The sequence below is a fragment of the Notechis scutatus genome, chromosome 1 (genome assembly GCF_049901735.1).
Source record: "Notechis scutatus isolate UNSWTSFEM ecotype Mainland chromosome 1, rNotScu1.2, whole genome shotgun sequence".
Taxonomy (NCBI): Eukaryota; Metazoa; Chordata; class Lepidosauria; order Squamata; family Elapidae; genus Notechis; species Notechis scutatus.
Window position 1 is genome coordinate 61936267 of NC_142009.1, and position 26738 is coordinate 61963004.

The 26738-nt window shown below is 36.0% G+C and overlaps 1 protein-coding gene across 1 annotated transcript in view; it reads right to left on the bottom strand.

Moving 5' to 3' along the window:
* The window catches only part of ZFAND3 (zinc finger AN1-type containing 3), a 121252-nt gene that overhangs the window by 69068 nt on the left and 25446 nt on the right, over positions 1 to 26738 (bottom strand). The window contains exons 2-3 of the mRNA XM_026681358.2: positions 21092 to 21132; positions 18550 to 18576 (exon numbers count right to left, since the gene is read on the bottom strand). Coding sequence (XP_026537143.1) covers positions 18550 to 18576; positions 21092 to 21132 — 68 coding nt within the window. The remainder of the gene's footprint in view (positions 1 to 18549; positions 18577 to 21091; positions 21133 to 26738) is intronic.

Consider the following 26738-nt stretch of genomic DNA (forward strand, 5'->3'; position numbering starts at 1 on the left):
TACTATATACGTGTGCCTCAGATAAGAGAGCATTGACACTAGCATGACCTTTAATGATGGTGACAAAGAGATTCAATAATCTATCCAAATCATTATGGTATTTATTCAGGCATTGAAATTGAGATGGCTTTGAAATGCCCTATCATCCTTGAGGCCTCAGTTAATCTACCTCAAATCACAGGCCAGTTCCAATATACAATTTTATACTTCCTATTAAATGACCATGATCTTGAAATCTTTAGAAAGGGAGCCAGATTTTGTGCCCTAGTAATAATGCTCAGAAACCATTTTGTCTGAATATAATCCCAGACATGCTTAACTTTTGTATGGATATGCTTTGCTTTTTAATGCTGCCTTCTATTTTTTGGCCTATGATTCTGAAAAAAATAAATAAAAGCACTTGGGTTCCTTGAACAAGGCACTTTCTCCTAATCTAACCTATCTCAATTGAGAGGAGTGAGATGGGGAGGAGAAAAAAATGCATACTGCCTTGAATTCTCAGGGAACGTCAGTTTATAGATCTGTGTATAAATTCTTCTCTTTTTATATTTTTGATATGACAAATAGTTTCAACAACAATGCAGTAGAAAAGTAAGTAAGGGATAAAGGAAATGCATTTACATTACAATCTTTTAAAAGACATTTTCCTTCAAGCAAACTCTTGTTTACACTATAATTAATTTTAATATTCAAGCATGGAAGATTTTCCCCCCTTTGTTGTTTTAATCTAGAGACAAAAACAATTCCTATAATAGAACATCAACATTAATTTGAGAGGAGATGAAAAATGCCTTAATAACACTGGAGCAGAATTAATATTGTATCATAGATCATGAAGCTATAAAACTTTTGACAAATTCATTTTTGTGTCACTGTATATCCTCACTAATAGGACAGGGTGCATCTGAGGGTCTATTAAATACCTTTTCTGTTCAATTCAATATCACCTTAAATAGGGGAAAAAATAGCCACCATCATTTAAGTATACATCCAGCCTCAAAACCAGAAAATAAAAAGGGTTAAGTTTCCAACACACTATTCGCTTTAGATAAACAGATGCTATCTGAAGAGTAGTAGAAATTTATTAGGAAAAATAGTCAGTTTCAGTCCATTTTGCCAATAAATCAGTGATACATTACTTACAGACTCTGAATTCCTAACTATTAGCTTCTATGCTTCTTTAAAAGGAACATAAACCTTGTCACAGCAAGCTAAATGTCTATGGAGATTCTCAGTCATCCAGATCATGATTGTCCCAAAGGTGCCTTTCCAAAAGGCAACTGAACTTTGCTTTTCATTAAATACATATCACTTCTCATCCAATAAGTTTCTTCAGTTCTCTTGTTTTAAAGCTGTGAACTTTTTCTACAAAACTTGAAAATGAATAACAGTCCTACTAGTTATCCAAGTTCTTTTTACTTCCTGCAAGATAACTTGGAGCAAAATCGTGTTAAATTCTTGTGGAAATTTCATATTTGCTACACACAATCAGAATTCCCTCTCCCAATTAACTGATAGACTGTACCTGCTTTATCCTTCAAAATCCTCTTATGCTGCCTTATTGGCTTGATGTGTGTTCCTGGGAAGGATGACCTGAGTACACTGGGAGTGTATGCCAAGATTATGTACGTATTTCCAGCAGGGCCACCCAAAGCACAGTCATTCCAGCTAAAGCAAGTAGGTGCTATATCGGGCAGTGGCAATATAGGAATATTCTAGAGAGAGATGACCACTTTAGTGACAATGGCAAAGGTATCAATTCATACTGCAGGATAATGGCAAACAATTTTTCTCCCAAGAAAATCACGTGGATAGAAAATATACAATGTTTGATGATATAGGGCTGTGGTAGCGAACCTATGGCATGTGTGCCAGAAGTGGCATGCAGAGCCATTACTGCCGGATCGTGAGCCCTCGCCCTGAGCAGGTCTACTGCACATCCGCACGCACCACCCGCCAGCTGATTGTCGGGTATCTGGCACGCATGCGCAGGGGCACGGCGCATGCAAGAGACACATGCACATGTGCAGAAGCACATGGCGGGGATGCATGCACAGAAACATGCGGCGTGGGGGTCACATGCGCATGCACATAAATATTAGACTACTGATCTTCACTATTACTCTGATCTGTTCTGAAGTAAACTTGGTTGGAAAACCAAAAGCTGAGCAAAATATAAGGTGCTGAGCAGGGTGGATTTGATTTAAATCAAGTCGATTTAAATCATAATTTTAAAAGAACTGTCATCTCTGTCCTGCAGAGGCTCCTCCTCTGACCTGCTATTGACTCACTGACTGTCCCATTCATTTAATGGGATGGCTGGTGAAGCGGCAGTGAGACAAGGTGAGGGATGTGATAGGCTGCAGGTGAGTAGATGCCCACTAACAGGCACTGCGATGATGGATATGAAATGACAGGTGCTCTTTACATGTAAGGACTCATTCTTGCTGGTAATTAGAATCTTTAATATTATTATTTGCAAACAAAATGAAGGTTTCCTATTTAGAGTGCATGTTATCTCAGCTTGCAGAGCTTGAGTTCATTGAATGAGTTTACCAAAAATGTGAATATTGCGGTATATACAGCTCCATGCTACATAACTAAGCTCCATTTTTCAAGCTGAATAAACTAAACTATTAATGCATCTTAAATAGAAAACTATCTTTAAATAATTTTTACTCCAAAAGCATTAAAATAAATTTGATAAAAATTAAAAAAAAATCTGATTTAAATAAAAAAAATTTTTTAAAAAAACCATCAACTTTTATCCATCCTGGCATACACTATCATGAGTATCATATCCAAGGCTTGAATTCAGAGTGAAATGGATCTAATGTCTTTCTCTCAAAATGTCTGAATTTGCAAATAGCATATATTACAGCTGTTACAGTTGTTATGGAGAGTTTGCACATTTACTTCTTTTCAAAGCATCCAGCATGATTCATTTCTGGCAAGATATATTATTTTTAAACATGCCCATTCAGTGTTCTTCAGTGAGCTATAAATAGCTAGGTAGACAGACGGGTTAAGAACACAATTAGTTGGCTGCTTCAAGAACTTTGTCCATAACATAAAGTAGTATGAATTGAAATTGATTCCATATTGCTAGGCCAGATATAACCAGGCACTGCATTGGCAGTTGTTTCACAATGAGAATAAGTTTATTCTGAAAGCGCTTTGCAATCTTACCACAATGCAGTCTATGGGTCTCTAGTGTGTCTCAATCACATCTACAACAGTTCATCCACAACTTGAAAGACTTGCAGACTGGAAGAACCCTGTCAATCCAGGATAATCTTGAAAAGTTAACAATGGTCAGGCCTAATTCATGAATGAAGACCATCAAAGTATTTAGAGCTGCAGACTTCACTGAGAAACTAACAAAACATCCTGGGAAGAAGACACTGAAAGATTATTGCCCAAAAACGAACCTAAATGGACATGCCAACCTGAATCTTCACTTCAGGGAGACTAGTTTATTTGAGAAAGACACTGTAGTAATTACATAAAACTATTTGGTGACTATTAATGCCACAAAATAGAAATAAGCAGCTCTTTCTTATGTTCAAAGTAACTATATTTATAGCTTTTGCATTCAAGTTTCATTCCTGCCTATTTCATACCCAGTAGAATTAAGCATGGGAGCTAATTTTGTCCAAGAGAGCTGAGTGATGAACAACATTCTAACTATCTAATGCATTTCTGAGTACTAGATCAATTCTTTGATCTCAAATACCTCAGGCGAACCACACTCCAGGTTCACACCCTTCTTTCTTTTGCTTAGTGCAGAGAAAGCAAAATGCATTTAAGCAAAAGTGGAAGCAAAACATAAAAAAAAAATATCCCCAATGCACAAGAGGAAGGAAAGATATAAACAGCTTGCCTAAACTTAAGTTGTATTAAACAGTGCAATTCTATAATAAATAAAACATGCTCTACCTAAAACTCTTATGTACTATTTATTTACAAAAACGATATGTTACTCATCCCAGACAAAGATAAAGATTATAGAACTTCCTCCCCGCCCCCCCAAAAGAAAGGAAAGGAGAATACTCCCTTCGTCTTTTAATAATATGGTAAGAGAACTTAACTTGAAAGACGTGTGGAGAGAATTAAACCCAAATAAAAATAATATACTTTTTTTTCGAACCCCAGCACTCTTGATCCAGAATAGATCAGATATGGATGGACCCTGAGTTAATGGAGAATATTGAAAGGATCGAGATTTTGCCAAACCTATGGGCTGACCATAATCCCATTCAAATTAAATGGAAAGGAAAGAAAAAAATTGGAAGATGGACATTTAACAAAACCATATTAAGAGATAAAGAATATATTGAAATGATAAAGAAAGAATGGAATGTATTTTTTGAAATAAATAAAAGAGAACATGCCTCCCTACAGAATCTTTGGGATACGACCAAAGCCTATGTGAGAGGTCTAACTATTGCTTACAATATTAAAAAGAATAAAGAAAAAAGACAGCAGCAAAACGTAAAGAGGGAGAAACTGAAAGATTTGGAAACAAGTAGACAAAAGGACCCGAACAATTCAAACGTTAAGAAAGAAATAGATCTGGCAAAACGTAAGATAAATCTAAATGTACAGGAAGATCTGGCCCAAAAAATTAAATTAGCAAAACAAAATTATTTTGAAAATGCAAATAAGCCGGGGAGGTAGTTAGCCCGTAAAATTAAAAAAGAACAAGAAAAGAGAACGATCGTAGCTCTCCAAGATCAGGAAGGGAAATTATGCATGCAGACCCAAGAAAAGAAAGAAATTGCTAAGGAGTTTTTTATGAAATTGTATAAACAGGAAGAAATACCAGAAGAATCTATTGATCAATACTTGAATGAAAAGAACTTGCCCAAAATTACTGATGAAGAGAAACAAAATTTGAATAATAAAATATCTATTGAAGAAATTAGGAAGGCAATCGGAACTCAAAAAGCAAATAAGACCCCTGGCCCAGATGGAATTCCTTCGGAATTCTATAAGGAATTCCAAGAAACAATAGAGGAGATATTGGTGGACTTGTACAATGAAGCCTTGGAGAATGCTAACATGCCTAAATCATGGATAGAAGCACATATTACCCTTATCTATAAAGAACAATCAGAACCACAAAAAATTCAAAACTATAGACCAATATCACTTTTAAATGTAGATTACAAAATAATGGCCACAATATTGGTGGAAAGATTAAAGAGAGTATTAAGTAGAATTATCCACACTGATTAGAATGGCTTCCTCCCCCATAGGCAAATAAAAACAAATACAAGAACTATTATGGATATATTAGAATATTATGAAGTATACACAACCAAGACAATGGCATTGATATTTTTAGATGCCCAGAAGGCATTTGACAACCTCAATTGGAACTTTCTTATTAAACAACTGATAGGCATGAAATTTAGTGAAAATTTTATATGATTTATTAAGACAATTTATAACATGCAAACTGCAAAAATATTAATAAATGGGGAAAATACAGATACCATAAATATAAATAAGGGAGTAAGGCAAGGCTGTATATATTGGCAGAAGAGACTCTTTTAGTACAAATTAGGCAAAACCAAGAGATTAGAGGACTAAAAATTAAAAAAGAGGAATATAAACTCCAGGCATTTGCCAATGATATGGCATTTATATTAGAAGAACCCTTAGAAGCGAGCCCTATACTACTAAGAGAAATAGAAGAATACAGAAAGGTGGCAGGGTTAAAAATTAAGAAAGAAAAAACAAAAGTGTTACCAAAAAATTGTACAAAGGAGCAAAAGGAAGAATTATCAAATAAATTAGGTATGCAGGTGGTAAATAAAGTAAAATACCAAGGGATCTGGTTGACTGCTAGATGTTAGTCGATTAAAAAAGATAACTATGATAAGTTAATAATGCAAATAAAGATTTAGATAATTGGGTCAAATTGCAGTTATCACTATTAGAACGTATTTCGATAGTAAAAATGAGTATTTTGCCAAAATTGTTGTTCTTGTTTCAGACAGTGCCAGTCAAGTTGGAAAAGAATTTTTTTGTAGAATTAAACAAATGTATATCTAAATTTATATGGCAGAGGGAAAAAAACCAGAGTGAAATATAAATTATTACAGGATGCCAAGGAAAAAGGAGGATTTGGCCTTCCAGATTTTGAATTATATTGATGCTGCCATAGTAAACTGGCTTAAGGATTGGGTTAAATTAGAAAATAGAAGGTTATTAGTATTAGAGGGTTTTGATCTCCAACTTGGCTGGCACACCTTGATGTGGGATGGAAAATCTAAACAACATTCATATTTCCAAGGACACCATGTAAGAAATGTGTTGTTCAATATCTGGGGAAAGATTAAAAAAAAAAACACTACCCAAAGGTTCCATTGTAGGTATCTACATTGGAAGCAGTTACACATCCAAATGTATTGGATTATGAAAATATTGTTCGGTATAAAAATTTATTATATGACACTGCCACCAAATACAAATTCAAGGAAAGGAGATAGCACGGTGGCTCTTTGCACAAATACAAACCCTTTATAAAAAAGACAGAGAACAATTTGGCTTTAATATGATTCCACAAGAATTAGATAAAATATGGCTAGGAGAGGAAAAGAAAACAATTAGTAAAATATATAAATATCTTTTGGACTACAAATTAAAAGAAGAAACAGTTACAGAATCTATGATAATTTGGGCTAAAAGCATGGGTCATAGTATTGAATTAGATAAGTGGGAACACATTTGGCAAACAAATTACAAATTAACCATGTCAGTCTCGTACAAAGAAAACTTATATAAAATGGTTCATCGCTGGCACCTACCTCCTGCGAGACTGGCTAAGATGTTCCCCAATCTACCACCCAATTTTTGGAAATGTAACTATGCACAAGGAACATATTTTCACATGTGGTGGACTTGCCCATGTGCTCAGAAATTTTGGAGAAATATTAGAAATTGGATTTTAAATATAACAAAACAATTTAAAACTTGAACCCGAAACCTTTCTGCTAAGTATGATAGATTCAAACATGGAGAAAAAATATCAATATTTAATTTTGTATATCATAACTGCAGCTAGAATAACGTACGCAGAAAACTGGAAACTGTCTTCCATTCCTTCATAAAATTAAAATTTTAAAATTATTTTTTTAATTAAAAAAATACATGAATGCGCTGAGATGGATAGCCTAACCAAACTGTTAAAAAATAAACAAGATAGTGACTATTATGAAATATGGAACATTTGGTATGAGTGGTTAAAGAAAAGGTAATATTTGATATTTGGATAAGTTATGCAAATGACAGAAGATGTGCATTTAATCACAAACTATATAGAGAAATTAAAACATTAAAAGAACGAAGGAGTTATTGTAACAAGGCAGATCATGTCAATGATAAAGATAAAGAAAAAAAATTAACCATTGCTCAATATATGCTGTAAAATGTACGTACGTATGTATGTATGTATGTATGTATGTATGTATGGTATTCAGCTTTGTTCGGGTATTTTCCGTCATTATGGTTGTGCTTTTAAAGTTGTAGCAACGTTTTGGCAGAATCTCATCTGCCATCAGATGAACACAGTACAGAAGCCTGATGATGGCAGATGAGATTCTGCCGAAACGTTGCTACAACTTTAAAAGCACAACTATAATGACGTGGGAAAATACTGGTGGTGGGGGCTGGTGTGCTGGGCTGGTTGGCTGCACTGCTGCCTCTTGATTGGTTGATGTTGGTATAATGGGCTGTGTGATGGCCTTGTGAGTTTTGTTGTGGAGATATCCTGGATCTTGTGCTGTAATCTCCTGGGTCGTTTGTTTTGTAGTGATCTTTTTTTCCATTAGCCTCTCGTGTTTTAACAGCTTGGGTAATGGGTTGTGTGATGGGCTTGTGAGTTCTTTTATTGTGGTATCCTGGGTCCTGCGTTGTAATCTCCTGGGTTGTTTGTTTTTTGATCTCTTTTCCATTAGCCTCCTGTGTAGTAACGGCTTGGGTAATGGGTTGTGTGATGACCTTGTGAAATTTATTGCTGTGGTATCCTTGGTCTTGTGCTGTGATATCCTGGGTCGTTTGCTGTGTTGCAACTTCTTGAGTTCTTGTGGTGTAATTTCCTAAGTTTTCTGATGTGATATCCTGAGCGGGTGGCAGTGATGTAGCATTCTGGGTTTTAGTCTGGCTTCGAGTTTGGGGTCTGGGTCTGTGTTCTTTGCGTATGTCAGCTTGTTTGGTTTTGGGGTCGGGGGTGCGACAGCTGGCGCAGCAGCCCCTGAACCCAAAACCAAACAAGCTGACACACAGCCCATTATACCAACATCAACTCCATCAACCAATCAAGAGGCAGCAGCGCAGCCAACCAGCCCAGCACACCAGCCCCCACCACCAGTATTTATAGAGATTTTCACAGATACATGTATGCAGGTCTTGGCGTGTTTGGGTCTTTTCCCGTGTAAGATTGAGAGCATCTTGGCAACATTTTGACGAGGTCCCACTTGCCATCTTCAGACTGGTGCTTTCGGCTTCGTGCTTGTGCAAGCAAAAGTACGAAGCCGAAAGCACCAGCCTGAAGATGGCGAGTGGGACCTCGTCAAAATGTTGCCAAGATGCTCTCAATCTTACACAGGAAAAGACCCAACATCCAAGACCTATATATATGTGTGTGTGTGTGTGTGTGTGTGTGTGTGTATGTGTGTGTGTGTGTGTATATATATATATATATATATATATATATATATATATATATATATATATACACACACACATACATATATGTATATGCATATGTGTGTTTTGTGTGTGTGTGTGTGTGTGTGTGTGTGTGTATAAAGAGCGGGTATATATTTCACTATGAAGTATGTAACAATGCTTGGAACTTTTTAGTTTAGAAATGAGGCAAATGGAATGAGGGAATGTAGGTGGGATGCATGATCTATGCATAAAAATTATACATGAAATGGAAAAGCATATGCAGAGAAAATGTTGCAAGCTAAACTGTGGACACTTAAGATCAGATAAAAAGAACGTATTTCAGTTATGGAATTTATCTCAAATGAAGTTTGAGATCCTAAAACTAAAACTTTGCAGATATAACTCTTACTATTTAATTTCCTATCTTTCTAAACTGAAATAATAGAAAAATGGTATTTAGCTATGTGACTTGTTTTTAATTGGTATTATTTATGGAACACGGTGGCTCAGTGGCTAAGACGCTGAGCTTGTTGATCAGAAAGGTCAGCAGTTCGGCGGTTCAAATCCCTAGTACCGCGTAACAGAGTGAGCTCCCATTACTTGTCCCAGCTTCTGCCAACCTAGCAGTTCGAAAGCATGTAAAAATGCAAGTAGAAAAATAGGGACCACTATGGTGAATAGGGAAGGTAACAGCGTTGCGTGCACCTTCAGCGTTTAGTCATGCCGGCCACATGACCATGGAGATGTCTTTGGACAGCGCTGACTCTTCGGCTTTGTAACAGAGATGAGCATCGCCTCCTAGAGCCAGAAACGACTAGCACATATATGCAAGGGGAATCTTTACCTAAGCAAAAGACCTTTCATATCTCACTTTCCACAAATCTCACCATAAACAACCTGGGCCAAAATTAAATGAAACAGAAAGCCCACTACATGCACAAAGGATAATCATATGTTTACAAGTCTTCAGTTATTATATTCATTATTTATGGTAAGTACTGAAGACTTAAGTTTAAATGATGTACCTTGGGTCTATATTTAGAGTGTGAGTCTCACAAGTGTACACATATTATCAGATGAGAACCATGAATATTATCAGGTAAATCAGACTAGGAAATGAACTTAATGGGAAAAATAAAACTTCCTTTATCGTTATTGACGATAATAACAATCTTTCAAGTCTGATTGTGCTGTCCCCTCTTCTCTTTTCTCATACTCCAGTGAACAGGAGTGGCATCTGCCTGAACTGTCTGAAACCTATCTCATTACTGAGGACTTTAAAAAAAATGTTTCAGACCTTTTGGTGAAAGTAACAGTCCTTACATATCTCCTTGTGTTTTGCAGATATAAAGAAACTTACTACATTTTCAGTAGTCTCAAATATTTATGAATGCTACATTTCCAAATATAAATATTAGAAAATTAATCTAATATTAATTTAGTTACCTTTCAGGAGGAATTAATTGCACATTTCAAAGGCATCCTCTCATTGATTGGTCTCTCTTTTGGAAATAAAGAGTTAAATTGTTTCATTTATTCCCCAAGGATGTTAATTCAAGTCAGTAGTGCCATGTTTTATTTAAAACATACCCTCTCTGAGTAACCACTTGTTCTAATTGGCAAGGCAGGGCAGGGTCCCAGAAGCACATAGCTCGTTACGTTCAGTTTGGATTACAAAAACACGAAACAAACTGCACTGAAATGTACAAATTAACAGCACAGGAGCGCATGACACAGAAATGGAATTAGATTGTAATATGGAACTAACTCGATAGGGAAGCTGTGCAACAAACCACTAGTGTCTTTATAAACTCTACAAGGTTTTGAAATGAGCAAATATAGAAAATAGAGGATAGCAGGGTTTTTTCATAATTCAACTAAATCACTTATTTAAAGAAAATAAATCCTTTCTATATATTCCTGTATATGCCATGCAGAAGATAAACAGTTATTAAAAAGTTTAAGAAATTCAAAAACTCCTATCATCATCTTTTTCTATATTCACCCTGAAGGTCTGGACAAATCTTCTCACAATTAAGTGATATCCTAAACACTTTTATTTGTCTGAGAATTCACATACAAGGGACTAAATTAAGAGTTTTTGTTTCAGCAAACCATGCAGAGAGCAAGGTTAATGAGGTAAAAATTAAATGAACACAATATTAATAAGATAGAGACAGAAACCATTTGCAAAGGAGGAAGGGAAATCACTCTATCACACGTGCCTCTCTATAAAAAGTTTTCTTTATGCTCTTCCTTTGATTGGGGATAAATGATGTTTGTCAGCCATCACAAAATCAATGTGCAATGCATTAAAAAAATAAACCAACACTGAGATATTAAAGAGATGTTATATTTCTGCTACTTAACAAAAGAAGGTAGATATTTAACATGTCTGCATGTTAACATGTCTAGACTGCAATATCAAAATATTAATGAAAGAATGTTTCTCTATTTTTTTTAAATGGTAATATATCCATGGAACTCGTAAGTTTCCCAGTTGAAACCAAGGTACCTTAAGGAATATCTTCCCTTATTTCATTCAGCTATCACTCTGATATCAGCATTAGCTCTTCCCTGTTTCTCTTACTAGAAGTAAAATAGATAAAATTAAAATATAAAATATTTCATATTTCTAAAAATATTCATCCACTGCTAGACAAATATCTTTTCCTCATAGTTAAAGCATCTTACACATTATTACATTTTTATCTGATTGCATTTTATACAGATTTATGGTTTTTTTATTATTTGTAATTTTATAAAATTTCCCAGTATCAAATGTGATGAAAAGCATGATATTTTAAATAAACAGTCCTCCTCAACTATGTAAAAAAATTACTTGCATCTAGATTTTCAATGTACCTAAAAATTAATCATGTGGAAATTAACCAGTATGCAATGAATCAAATATTCAGGATGCTTTTAGAGAAGATGTATACACTGGGATACTGTAAGGATACTGTAAACATGGATTTCATAGCTACGCATACATAGTCATGAGCTACATTTATTACCATTTAAAACAACAATCCGGCAATATTTTTAAAAGCATGCTAAATCAGTTCAATATAAAATGGACAAAAACACAAAGTCCTGCCAGATTCTTATTGCTAGGCAGAAAATGAATTCAGCAACACTCCTGGCACCAGACACTCAACAGACCACAACTATAATAGTAAGTTTGAATGCTGTTAAAATACACCACGAAGCATTGGAAAAGCACAAATTGAGGTGCCAACTTCTATCAAGCTTTAAGGCAGGAGAAATTGTACCATAGCCCTTCTAATCAAAAGAGGATGTTCTTGAGCAGACAGCTGAGAACATAACTATTCCTTTCACAAAGTGAGAGTAATGCTCTACTTTTGTAAACCTGAAAATTTCTAGCTGCTAATCAGAGCCTATTAAAATATATTATATGATGGAAGCACTGGAATATTCTAATACAGTGATTCCCAAACTTTTTCAGTCCACCGTCCCCTCGGTGCCCCCCACCCAGGGGTGGGATTCAAATTTCTGTGGGCATGGCCTAATTTGAGGGTGTGCTTGCACGGGCGTGGCTTGCTGGTCACGTGACTGGCTAGCGTAGCTTGCTGGCTGGGCATGGCTTACTGGTCACATGACTGGGTAGGTGTTGTTTGGTGGTTATGTGACTGGGTGGGCATGGCCAGGTGACTGGCAAACAAGTGGTCCTCACTTAATGGCTGGTTGTTTAGCAAGTGTTCTAATTTATGACTGGCCTCCCCAGAGCTACTTGACCTGTTTTTGGAGTTTTGATAGCCATGCACACACACACTCCCTTCTAACCCTGCTGGAGCAGGTCATTGGACTAGAATCAGCAAAGCATCTCTGTTAGATTCTAGTAGTGAATAAAATCTAATCAGAGATGCTTTGCCAATTCTTGTTGATTTGTTTTATTTGTATTTCTCTATTTTATGTTGCTGAATTGCAGTGTCATGTGTGTCCCTTCTTGTGCACAACCCAGAAGCTTTTGTGATTCTTTGCAGCAAAAATTAGCGACCTCTGGCTTTGCTCTACTTTTCAAATGTGCCGCCACTGCCGCGTTCTAGGTGCCGGCCCCGCAGGTCCACCCTATTGAGCCTGCCGCACCGGAGGGACCTGCCCAAGCAAGTCCAAGCGGAGCGGTGCACCAAGTCAATGGGGTGAGCCTGAGAGAGGGAAAGAGAGAGAGAGAAAAGAAAGACAGAAGGAAGAAAAGAGAAAAGGGAAAGAAAGAAAAAGGGACAGACAAGGAAAGGGGGGGGGGAATGGAAGAAAGGGACAGAAAGAAAAAGAAATAAAGAAGGAAGGGAGGAGAAAGATAATGATATATATATATTCTAGTCCAATCACCTGCTCCAGCGGGGCTAGAAGGGAGTGTGTGTATATGTGTTCTCCTTGTAATTTACCAGTACATTTTGGTTTTGCCTTCTTCAGAATTGGCACTGTAATACATTGGGGAAAAGTAATTTTTAGGGTGGTGATCTGGTCCAATGGATCCTGTTTAAAGCCTCAACAAAATGCAAGAGCTTCCTGATAATCTTGACCATGTTTCATCCACAAAACCTTTAATAGAAGCCAAAGATGTTTCAATGTGGAAAAGGGCCTCAGTCTAAACTAGGCCTCATTTCAATCTGATGCATCAGGTCTCCCTCCCTCTCTCTCTCTCCCCCTCCCTCCCTCCCCACTCGCAGACTGGCTTTGCTGTACTTTCCCGATGTGCCTGCTGGGCTGGTGCTTCGAAGATGGATGGATAGATAGAGAGAGAGAGAGGTAGGTAGGTAGGTAGGTAGGTCGGCAGGCAGGCAGACCTTTTGGATGAATGTATGGATAGGTAGGTAGGTAGGTAGGTAGGTAGGTAGGTAGGTAGATAGATAGATAGATAGATAGATAGATAGATAGATAGATAGATAGATAGATAGATCTATATTAATAGATAGGTACCGTATATACTCAAGTCAACCCGAATATAAGCCGAGGCACCTAATTTTACCACAAAAAACTGGGAAAACTTATTGACTCGAGTATAAGCCTAGGGTGGGAAATGCAGCAGCTACTGGTAAATTTCAAAAATAAAAATAGATACCAATAAAATTACATTAATTGAGGCATCAGTAGGTTAAATGTTTTTGAATATTTATTTCTTTTTTTTTAAATATAGTTTATTAATTTTTACAATTAAAACCAGTCACAATACACACACAAATAAGCAAAAGAAAGGAAAAGAAGGAAAAGAGGAAAGGAAGAGAGGGAAAGAATTTGGGAAAGGAAAGAAAAGGAAAGGGGGAAGAAAGAAAGAAGGAGGTTACAAGGTTAAAAGTATTATTATTTTAACAGTTTGCAAGATCTTCTTTTGTTTTCATAACCTTAACTTGTGTCATATAACCACACCTGGTTTTTACTTATATCGCTACCTCGTTATTATGGGTTGAATATTTATTTCAAAGAAAAACAGTTGAATATTTATTTCAAAGAAAAACAGTAAACTAGCTTTGTAAGTGGAAAAGAGAGTCAACGAAACCAATATGGTATCAACAATAACTTTAAAAGTACAAAAACCTTAGCTCAATCAGCAACCAAACTAAAACACAAGAGTTAAAATCCTTCAAAACTGGATTCCTCCTCATCATCTGTATGTCCAAACAGAGCTTCAACTTTATCTGGTGTGAGGCTATCAGCATAGACATTGTCGTCATCACTGAGTTCGCAGTCATCACCATCACTGCTGTCGTTCTCATACAAAGCGCTGTCTTCACTGCCATCCATAGCATTACTAATGCCACATTTCTTGAAGGCACGTTGCACCATGTCCTCTGGAATCTCTTCCCATGCATCACGAACCCACTTTGCTACTAATTCTATGTCGGGCTTCATCAGATTTCCAACTTTTGTCAATCGGGCTTGACCAGATGACATCCATTCATGCCACATTTTTCGCACACGGTCTTTGAAAGGTTTGTTTAAACACACATCTAGGGGCTGCAATACAGATGTAAGCCCACCTGGAATAACGGCCAAAGTAACTTGAGAAGACTTTGCCAATTTTTTTATGTCATCAGATGTGTGGGCTCTGAACATATCCCAAACTAGCAATGATGGTTTTTTCTTTAAGGCTGTTCCTGGATGTCCATTCCAAATTTCTTCCAGCCATATTTTTGTTCCGTCTACATCCATCCAGCCTTTAATATGTGTACGCACTGTAATTCGTGGTGGGAATTTGACCTTTTTAGGCAAGGTCTTTCTTTTAAAAATAATGACAGGCCGTAGCTTAGTTCCATTAGCCAAACATGACAGAACGACTGTGAAATGGTTTTTTTCATTTCCTGTGGTTCTGAGTAAACTTGCCACAAACTTGCCACAGTTCTGTTGCTAGGAACATCAAAGATCATAGGTGTTTCATCCATATTCCCAATATCTCCCAGGTCAAAGTTATAAATCCTTCTTTGTTTTATGTTGAATGAATGGAATGACATCACTTTCTCATCAAGGTCTTTTGGCAACTTCTGTGAAATCTTTGTTCTTTGCCGCAAACATAAGGCAAACCTATTCATAAAGCGGGTACACCATCCTGCTGACACAACAAAATTTTTAATGCCTGGTGCTTTTAATTTGTCATCTTTAGCCATTTGAAGGGCACGTAAGTGAATTCCCATACGTGTCACGCAGTAACCATTTTGACGACACTCCATAACCCATTTATGCAATTCAGTCTCTAGAGCTTCATATGAAGTCGTTAAACCACGTCGAGCTTTTTTTGCCTTTGGAATCTTTTCCAAGTCAGCTTTCATTTCCCTCACTTGTTTTTCGTCAACACAAAATTCCCTACTTGCAATACTGTTATTGCTCTCTTCTGCTCTTGACACAACCTTAAGTTTACTTCCACCGGAGAGGGCAGCCAGCCCCCTTTCCGCCATCTCCTACCTCTTCCCCCCCAGGCTTGGCAAGGCTCGCCACATGTGGGTTCCACATTCGAGGCGCCGGCTACGGAACAGTGAAACAGTCAATCGGGTGAGCCTGCGGGGCCGACGCCTCGAACGTCCCCCTGTCGCCTCTTAGCGCCCCCCTGCCAGTCCCCTTGCCTCTTAGTGCCCCACTAAGGCATCCCATCGCCCCACAGGGGGAGGTACCACCCACTTTGGGAACTACTGTTCTAATACATTGAAATTATCAGCATTACATCTAGAAGCAATTAATTTAAAGAGAGCATTAAAAGAAACATATTCTTTAAAAAACTGAATGAGACAGCTGCTAAGATAGTCAAACTTACAAGATTTTGCGAGTTGTATTTACAACTGGTTGCAGAGGCCCATAATTTTATGACTGTGATTTGCAACTTTTCTGCTAGCTTCTGGCATTTTTGCTGGTTTCTACCCATCCCAAAAGGAGTTGTTTAATGACCACTCAATGACTATATGGTTTATTTTAACAATCTTGAAAAAGCAATAATAAAATTTAGTCCTGTTATATAGTGACACATTTAACAACTGTGATGACTTACAACCAAAATTCTGGGAAAATTGTGATTATTAAGGACTACCTGTAAAGTCATAGTTACATATATTATTTGTTCACTGAATACTAATCTGAAGAATGACAATTACACACTAAAGCAATTTTTATGGTGTTCTATAAAAATTCTATACAGGTAGCCCTTTTCTTATAGCTTCAATTAAGCCCAGAATTAAGGTTATAAGTCATGGTAGCCATCAATTGGGTTACCATATAACTGCACTCAATTTAAGAGAGTTTATAATGGTTGTTAAGCAAACACTACTGTTGTTAAAAGAATTCAGTTTACTCAATGGGTGTATGGGCCAGAAACCACAAGTAAATGTCAGAAACTGGCAAAAACCATAGTCATGTTACTGCAGGACATTGCAAATGCCCGTAAATGTGAGCCAGTTGCCAAGCCTCCGAAATTGGATCATAAAATTGCTCTGGGGAAGTCCGTTGCAGCTTTGATTGTCACAAAGTGACCACATGTAGCTATACTGAAAATAAAGAAAAGTTCATTTTGATTAAAAAATATATTTTACAGGAAATGTTCCTGTTGTGTCAGACAGTCTCAAGCTGTCTGACACAGTACAATCAATAAGTTCAAGAGGGAGAGAGTTTATTTCTATGACATAGCTTTTAAAAACAAAAGAGAATTGAAGGGAACAGGAGGTTCAACATGTGTTATAGAACTAAGGACAGTAATGGTTTAGGAGCAACTTTCTAAAAACTTTTCAGGGAGAATTTCAAGCAAAATATTATGTATTAAAAGGGAAATGCACAGTATTTTCTTGGAATATTCAAGTTTTGTAATAAGGCATCCATCTGGCTAGAAACGGCAATGGGATTCTTTAATTTCTGTTATTTCTGTCTCATTAAATATCCTTATTTTTCTAAACAACTATAGAGAGTTGGATGCTTAATGACACATTTAATTCAAATATACTTCAGACTGAGCGTGACATTAATTTTGTTTTAGAATCTTTTGTAGTTTATTATTAAATTAAAGCAACTCCCATTTCCCAAAGGAGTTTGCACTATTTATAGCACATCAATGCTATCATGCAGCTTATATGGAACACTACAAGTACTTCTGTAAATGTCTTACAAATTTAAAAAAGCTTTTACAAATTATCTTTTTTTCCCAAAAAGTTTCATTTTGTTTATCTCTTATGATATTGACTTATCTTCCAACAAAGGGTTGTAATCCGGCATCTGTGTACTAGATAGCCAGGAGATTATATTATAGAGGTTATTTCCATACTTACAACAAAATGATTGTAAGCAGAGGAATACCTTGTATGCAATGCTAAGTCACCAACAGTAGCTAAGTGAAGGAACAAAGGAAAATAGGGGGAGCATGAGAAGAATATGCCAAGCTGGAATACTTGGGGGATGAAGGAAAGATATACAGTTTTATCAAAGGTCTGTATTTTAGGGACATGATTTCCATTTGCAGGTATTCCTCCCTCCCTAATACACAGAGTTACTTCCTATTGCTTCAAGATATTTTGACAGAACATGAAGAAAATATCTGAGCAAAGAATATCGAAGGAAAAATGTAATACTTCCATAAATGCCGCCCTTATTTATAGTTACCATAAAAAAGAATTCAGCATGAGCAATAACTCATAATTAAGACCAATAAGTTTCTTCATTTTTTTCTTATTGTAGATTGGCTAATAAATTGTAACTATGCCATGTTGCTCTCTCTGCAGTTATGTAATACATTCAATGCAGAAATCATATTGCTGCCTAGGTTTCAGTTATGAAAAGAAAAGTAATGCATTGACTTAACATTCCCAATAGCTTAATAATTTGGGGCATCTTAGATTTTGCATATTTCAGTATGAAGGGCTTTAAAAATCTATCCTTTATTTGGGATAAGGCCTCTGATCTCCATTATTTTCAGAAGATTGTCCCTATAAAGCAGCATTTGATTCTTTAGCTACTTATTTACTAAATTTTAAGCATATTGATGTTTTTTTATGAATTATCCAAAATTATCATTAAAATGTGGTCTTATAACATGTTGACATTTTTTTCTTGTAACTATAGGGCGACCATAATAAATCTTTGTAAAGTTTTAGTTGAAAGAAATAAAATTATATCAATACCTAAACAATATTTTTATATATTCTGAAAATCTAAAATGTCACATAATTATTACATTTAGTTCCTTATTTCTAGACATGTGCAGAATTTGGATTTAAAGCAGCAACAAAACGGTAACGAAAGAGACCCATACTAGATTCAAAACACCTTTGCATTGGATCCAAATATTCCATACCCCTATATATTTCTATGTGAGCAAAAGCAATTAGTTTATACAAACGATATGGGTAAAGTTAACTAATTTTATCATTTACTAACCTTTTTCGTTGTGTGGATTTCTTTTTTCTAGAAAGAAAAAGAAAATAAAGTCAAGATAAAAAATACTTAGATATTCTTCATACATTAATAAATATGGAAGCATATTAAGATAAAATATGCAATTGTTTAAGTACATCTGATACCAAGATCATAGTTTACCAATTTCTATCATTCCAGAACACTCTCTCTCTCTCTCTCTCTCTCTCCCCCTATCCCTATCCCTATCCCTTTCTCTCTTCTACTAATGATCTGATAATAAATGAGAACAGTTTGCATCCAGGTAACTTCCACCATGTTCAGCAAAATGTACATTTCTTTGGCATTTAACACTCAATCTGGAAAGATTAAATAACCACATTTAACCAACAAAAATAGTTTTTAAGAGCTACTTACAGAAGACACATTTTAATAGCAACGTACCCTAAATAATCTGGTAATAAATATATATATTTACTGAATAAGCCGGAAACTAAGCAACCAATACACTGTATAGGTAATCTTCAACATACGACCACATTTGGGACAAGAATTTCTGCTGCTAAGCAAGGTGGTTATTCAGTGAATCATGCTGGATTTTATTGGCATATTTGCCACAATTGTTAAGCATTGGTTAAGTAAATCACATGGTTGTTTTAAGAGAATCCAGCTTCTCCACTTGACTTTGTGAGATGCCAGCTGGAGGTTGCAAATGGCAATCACATAAGCCCAGATACTGCAATCATCCTACATACCTGCTGGTTGCCAAGCACCTGAATTTTGATTACATGACTATGGTGATGCTGGGGTCATAAGTGTGAGGACTGGTTGTAAGTCACTTTTTCAGTGCCACTGTAACTTTGAATGGTCACTAAACAAAAAGTTGTCAGTTGAGGGCTATCTCTAGTATCTGTACAAAGTCCTTAACAAGAGCCTCAAAGTTTGGAAAAGTCAATTACTCTAGCATATATTGTCTAATACTTAGAATCTAAATCTATCAACAGACAATTTCAATTTCACATCACAGCCAGAAATTTAATCTATTAGCTCACTGCTCAATCCTTCAAAAGCATTTTGAAACAACTTAATGTAAGTTTCTGAATGATGGTTGGCTTTATTTTCAGAATTTATGTTATAATAGTTCATTAAAATAAACATCTTAATTAATTTTAACACTGGCAAACACTATTTACCTTATGCAAGTTTCCTGTGATTTGTTTTTTATTTTAGCACATATGCATATATTAAAAGTATTTTCTCCCTTTTTGCTTCCATTCAATTGTGTCCCATTCTTGGAGACTGCTTGGATAAGTCCTTGAAGTATTTTTGACAAGGTTTTTCAGAAGTGTTTTTTTGCCTGTCTCCTTACTAGGGCTAAGATAAAGTGACTGGCCCAAGGTCACCTAGCTGGCTTTGTGCCCAAGGCAGGACTAGAACTCACAGTCTCCTGGTTTCCACCCTGAATCTATACCTCTACAACAAACTGGCTCTATTTGCTCCCTATTATTTTTTTAAAAAAATAATCCTCAGAATCTGCCATTTATCTTTTTGTTCTAAAAATGGTAGCATATTCTGCAGTCCAAGATTAGCCTATGGCCTCTTTGCTGAATTGCAGTTTAACATGACAGATGGGAAAAATTATTAAACTCATATGATAACCATATTAGCAGTACTCAAATTAGAACTTACTTAAATGTAAACAAAGTAAATGAAGTAAATTTATGCTTAGCTAACTCAATCCTGATCCTATCCACAAATCAAATGGTCACCCATCCAAGAATAACAAAAAATTATATAGTCTTGCTTTAAATATGTAGTAACATTGTAAAAATCATAATGGACAATCAAATCCATATAACATCACAGCATTTTAAAAACTATTTTCATTAATTGTAGGCTTATATTGCTGAAGGTCATAAATTCTAACTAAAAATCTCTGCTATGAATAGTCCAGGGTAGTGGATTTAGAAAAAACTAGAACTACTACAGAGCTGCACACCTGCAATGTTTATATATTCTGTTTGTTCACCATATATAAGATAGTAAAATAGTGACTACTTAATGAGACCCCAAAACAGAAGGTCAAAAACACCTTATATATACAAGAATTTAAAACAAAATTGTAGGAGGCAGGAGATGAAACTATGAATAAGTCTATTTATGAGAGAAAAATATTCCTCTACTTACTGCAGCAGCCCCACTATAAACATTAGTGTTAATGAGTGTAATTAAAGTCTGCCTTACTGAGTTTAAACTTCTAAAATAATAAAATGAACACTAAACTAGATATGCAGAAGTTGACAAGGACATTCCAATTTCTATAATCTTGAGTAAATGAAGGCTTGATTGGCCCCTGTGCAGAAGTGGCTTTTTTATACACATTGGGGACTGTTTCAAGAAACTTGAGCAAACAAATGAAGCACCAGGTGAGGAGAAAGCTGGTTTCATGCAACAGATAAGAAACAGATAATCACCTGTAAACTCCAAAGGAATTGTTTCCAACTGACTGATTATTTTAAGGGAGATTTAAAAAAAATCCTCAAAGCCAATTTTACACTGCACTTACCAGCAAAGCATTTGGAACACAGATTCATTGTCTTGCTGGACCTGGTGCAAGGGGAAAAAAGAGGAGATCTTAAAAATTCTTCATAGTTATTAATACAGAAGTTTAAAGAATAGAATAAGCTGAGAAGGTAAAAGACAGCAGAGCAAAAACTTTGATCAGCTATCTGGGTCAATGATTTCAAAAACTAGCTTAGAAGCCTAGAAAAACATTGGGCCAGCCACTTTTAAAGCACAGATTTCCTGCAGTTTTCTTCAAATGTACAAACAAGCTTTTGCTGTTAATTAATATTCAACAAATTTATAAATAGATGTTGGGCATGGGTTGTCACTCTACACTTTGTATTTTTCCTCACTAGGAAGCTAAATGAAACGACCATGAATAACACAAACTTTTGTCCCTGTTTTTTAATGAATAAAGATAATTAGGTTCTTAAGTCAGAATAAATTACTTGCTCAGAAAAGAACAAAATACCCAATACATTTTTATAAATTTCCTTTCAGTAACAAAATTACAGGGTTGATTTAACTTTCTTAAATGTTATAACTCTCCAAGTCTGGCATGTCTATGCTTAGGAGCAGATACCTTATAATAATCTATTATATTCACAGTATGAACTCAAGTGGGTTGAAAAGAAGTTTGATAGTTCTGTAGAATTCTATTAATCTATTACCAAAAAACAATTTCAGAGGGTATCTGCTTTTCTATTTATTCTATCATGTCATAATAGTCCTATTACAAAACATGAAATGCATAGAAAAGGGATATATTCACATTGGCTGCTTCATACAGTATTCACATTTTCAGTATGTAATTATTTGAATACATGATATTCTACCTTTCTTTTTTCTTTTTTGCTTTTTCTTTCTAAATAAAAGGTTTTTCTCTCATCATCATAGCTAAAATTAAATTAAAGCTAGAAGTCGTATAATAAGATTGTATGATTAAATCTCAGAAATTCAAGTATTTTACTACTCCTTCTAATACAGTAAAATAGCTATTCTGTCCTGAACAACCATTTTGTCTTATGACCAGCAAAAGCATATTATGAAAATAAGTTTCTTAAATGCAAATCTGATTTTCTCTGTAACATGACTATCTACTTTTCCTTGCCTGGATGGTTAAACATCTGTTAAAATAAAATTAATGTATACATATTAGATTTACTTTATTCAGCAGAAAATGCGGGCAAAATGCTTTCCGCATATTGAAGCACTAGTAAAACAGCATTTTCTCTTAAAAGGTAAATTAAGACTAGGCCTTTGTACCAGGATGTTTGTATTTGTCTGTAAGTCATTAAGTAATGCACATACACGAACAAAGCACATTTTATTAATAATTTGAGAATCAGGGTAGAAGATTAAATCTGAATCTGGTGTATTCATTAGTGCCTTTTGCACAGATACTACTGCTGAAATAGCTCACTATATTGACATTTCCTTGACCAGCAAAGAAAGAAAAGGCAGAGTTCAATTAGCTCACACTAAACAGCAGGACAATTTCAAGTTTTACTAGTTATTTTTTCAAATCAAGGAAGGAACAAAAATAAAATCACAGCAGAAAAACCAAAATTACCACAAAACTACTGAGTCTCCCCAAAATTTTCTTACAATAAAGCAAAGTTTAAACTCTTCCTAAGGTGCAAATGCAAATGGCCAACAGTTATATGAAAGGGGAAACCGTACTATTATATGAAAAAGGAGAAAAACAACTTAAAACAAACAGAGCAATAAATAAGGTCTAATTTGAAATGTATTTTGGGTTTATAATTAAAACAAGAAATGATATGTAAATTGATATAATCTAATACTGTATTTCAAGAAATGCACTTTAAATGCTGTTGAGCAAAACATTCATGTACTGAATATGAACAAACATTTCAATAATGGAAATATTATACTTTGCCTACTAATAGATCAACTAAAGACAAACTGCACAATTCAAATATCCTGAGCAGTCATTCATATAAACATGTACATTATTAAATCACTGAAAAGAATCAAAAGAAAATAACTATATACACACTATTGTTAAAGCTGTGAATAACTTCTGTTCAGCAATTTCTATTTGTGCTGGTTCACAAAGAGCAATTAGATAATAAATTAATATCTGGACTATATGAGTTGCTTGCAAATATGAATTAATGGCCTATTATTCTTTGTACAATAAAGCTCTAAATATATATAAAAGTTTTGAGGCAGAAGTTTTATTTAGTGCTTTCCATAATAAAAAGTCTGAAAATTTAGACTGCTACATCATTGCCTATCTGAGATGAATAAATCTGCAGCCCTGAAATCTAACTAACTAGTGTGTTAGAACAGTGGTTGCCAACCGTTGGGCTAGGGCTCATTGGTGGTCCATGAGAAAATTTTGGTGGGCCGCAGCCTACTGAGGTGGGGAGGTGGGGCAATCCTGCAGTCTCCTTAGCAAACCCGTGTCATGGCTGCTGCCTCCTGCCTCAGCGCATCGAGGCCGAGCAACAGCGGGAAGAGCGTGGACCTCCTGAGCCGAGGAAGTGGCTACCAATGATGCTCTCAGGTGAAGATGTTGTGAGGGGGAGGCTCGACTTCCTCTTCACCAGAAGCGCTCACACGCTCAGCGGGAAGGACACAGCTTGTCGGGGACCAGAGGGGCGGTGAGTACTTTGTGTGTAAGCGCTTCTGGCGAGGAGGAAGAGAAACTCCTGATGGGAGGGGGTCGAGCCACCCCTTGCAACATCTTCCCCTGAGGACATCGCTGGCAGGCACTCGACCTCCTCGATGCACGGAGGCAAGAGCCAGGAGGTAACACCAATTCAGAGGTTTCTTTCCCCCCACCCCCTCGCAGGCCAGGCTGATGCCAGGATCTCCTGCACATGTGAGTCCATTCACTGCCAGTACCACCCGTTGCTCCACCTTCCTGCCAGACATCTGGTCTTCAGCATGTGGCTCGTCAGCTTCCAGAGTGGAGGTTGTCCACTGACCTGAACTGTGCACGCCCCTGCCTGCGCATGCCACTTTTCCCCAGCAGGGGGATGTGACCCCTCTTGGCTTGGACTCTGGATTTGTGACTGGTATGTCTTGACTGGGACCGGGATGACTTCACCTCACCCGCGGGACCAAGCAGCAGCTGCCAGCTCCTTTCTCCACACGCCAGGCTTTACCATGGGAAAGAGAGCAGCTGGGGTATTAGTGTAGTCGCTTGGTTAGTTCATAATTGCCCTACTCAGAGAAGGTGGTGCTGGAGGAGGAGATGGCAGTAGTGGAGAAGCAAGCCAGGTTTTAAAGACCGGGGGGGGAGGCTTCCAGCCCAGCCCTCTTCCCTCCCCCAACTTTAGGCAGCCACACCTGGCAAAGGAGGGAGAGGTTTCTTCTGACTTGGGGGAAGATATGAAAAGACAGGAGACCAGATTTTTTTGGGGGGGGGCTCTGCTTTTCTTGTTATATTTTTGTTATAATTAAATATTTATATTTATATTTATATTTGTGTATGTATGTATGTATGGTATTCAGCTTTGCTCGGGTATTTTCCCACGTCATTGTAGTTGTGCTTTTAAAGTTGTAGCAATGTTTCGGCAGAATCTCATCTGCCATCATCAGGCTTCTGTATTGTTCGTCTGTGTGTCAGGCTTTCGCAGCCGTTTCTGTTTTAAATTTGGTGCTAGCCTACTGCTGTGTTAGAATGGTTTTTTCCTTCATCCTGATTGGTTGGGAGTCTTGATCTTTGATCTTGATCATCCTGATTGGTTGGGAGTCTTGAGTTTGCTGTGTTCTGCGTGATTGTTGTTTCTAATATCTTCTGTCTGTTTTGTAGCATTTTTTTGTCCTGACTGGCTGGCAACGTTGTGTTTCCTGCACTAAAAGTGCAGCTTGGCTTCGGGTAAACGGATGGCTATCATTTATTAGGAAGCTAGATTTCATCCAATCAGGATGAAGAAAAAACCATTCTAACACAGCAGTAGGCTAGCACCAAATTTAAAACAGAAACGGCTGTGAAAGCCTGACTCACAGATGAACACAATACACAAGCCTGATGATGGCAGATGAGATTCTGCCAAAACGTTGCTACAACTTTAAAAGCACAACTATAATGACGTGGGAAAATACCCGAACATAGTTGAATACCATACATATAAATACCCGCAAAAACTTCACACACACACACATATAAATTTTAATATTAAATTTATATTTACTATAAAATATTTTTATATTAAATCTATTATCTTTTTTAAAAAAATTCATATTAGTGGTCTTCAGGATTTAAAAGTATGAGTTTGGTGGTCCCTGAGGTCCAAAAGATTGGCGACCCCTGTGTTAGAATGATACTATCCTTTGAAGTAGATTGGTTTCATGAATATTAAAGGGAATGTTTAGAATATTGAGTTTTAATTAAAGAGTTTAATATGACTATGGTATTGATGTTATTATAAAATTATTATTGTAGCATTTGTCTTTGGAAAAGGCAATGGGAATGTTATAAGATTCAATATTTAGATCTATTATTTAACTATGTATTTAATCATTTTGGATTTATTATTTTTCTTTTATTAAAAAAAAATTAGTAGATAGAATGTACCAAGCAGAATCAGATTGGGTATTAGGTGTTATTTTAAATGTTAATCTAATTATTTTAGGGGGAAGATAGAAAGGCATCATACTCTGTTTAGTGATTTCAGGAGAAATTCTTTTTTTTTAATTTATTATAAGGAATGAGACAAAGGGATAATAAAGAATGGACAAAAGATACAAATATAATGACTCAAATTAAGATGGATTAAATAAGATAGAATTAAGAAGAGTGAAATGTGTGGAGAAGCCAATATAGAAGACATAGAATGGTAAATAAAATAGGTAATGACATGTAAGATGAGCATGAATATAACTGAAGTCCATGTAGAGAGAGGTACCTGGGGCCAAGTTACTTTCCTAAAAGATTTTTATATGTTTGTGTGTTGTGTGTTTATGTTTCTGGGAGAATTAATAAAACCTTGCAGAAATATAGAATGAGAATAATGGTAACCAAGTCAGAAAGAAATAGATGAAATAATAATAGTGAAATTGAATAAGAGTAAAGAGAAGTAAAGAGAAATTGGAAAAGAGATATTTGTATGCTCATATGGAAATGGTTTAAAATAGAATTATATTGTATAAAATAAGGTTTTATTTGACTTGTAAAATTTATAATGGAAAAAGGTTCAAGTATGTAATGGTTAATGATGATTTGTTTGTCTTTAAAATTAATAAAATGTGTTTAAAAAAAAATAGACTATCTTTAGTCTATTTAAAAGATCCGTTTTATCAAAAGATCAAGAGCAAATCTATTGACTATTTTGATCCATTTGTCAATTTCTACTGGCTGTTGTCATTAATCTCACTCAAGACACAAATGATCAGGCTCAGATTATCCTACTTCAGACACATTATACAAAGACCTAGCTCTCTGGAGAAGTCTCTAATCCTGGAAAAGGTAGAAGGAAAGAGAAGAGAATGATGGTGGATAAGACTTGATTGCACAGCAATGGGTATACTATTGGAAGACTTACAGGACCAGGCTAGGGATAGATTATCACGGAGAAAATCTATCAGTCTGCTTTCTGACTTGATGGCACATAATCAATTAATCAATTTTCATTAAAGAGTTATATTCTATATTCAGTTCCTGAAATGCA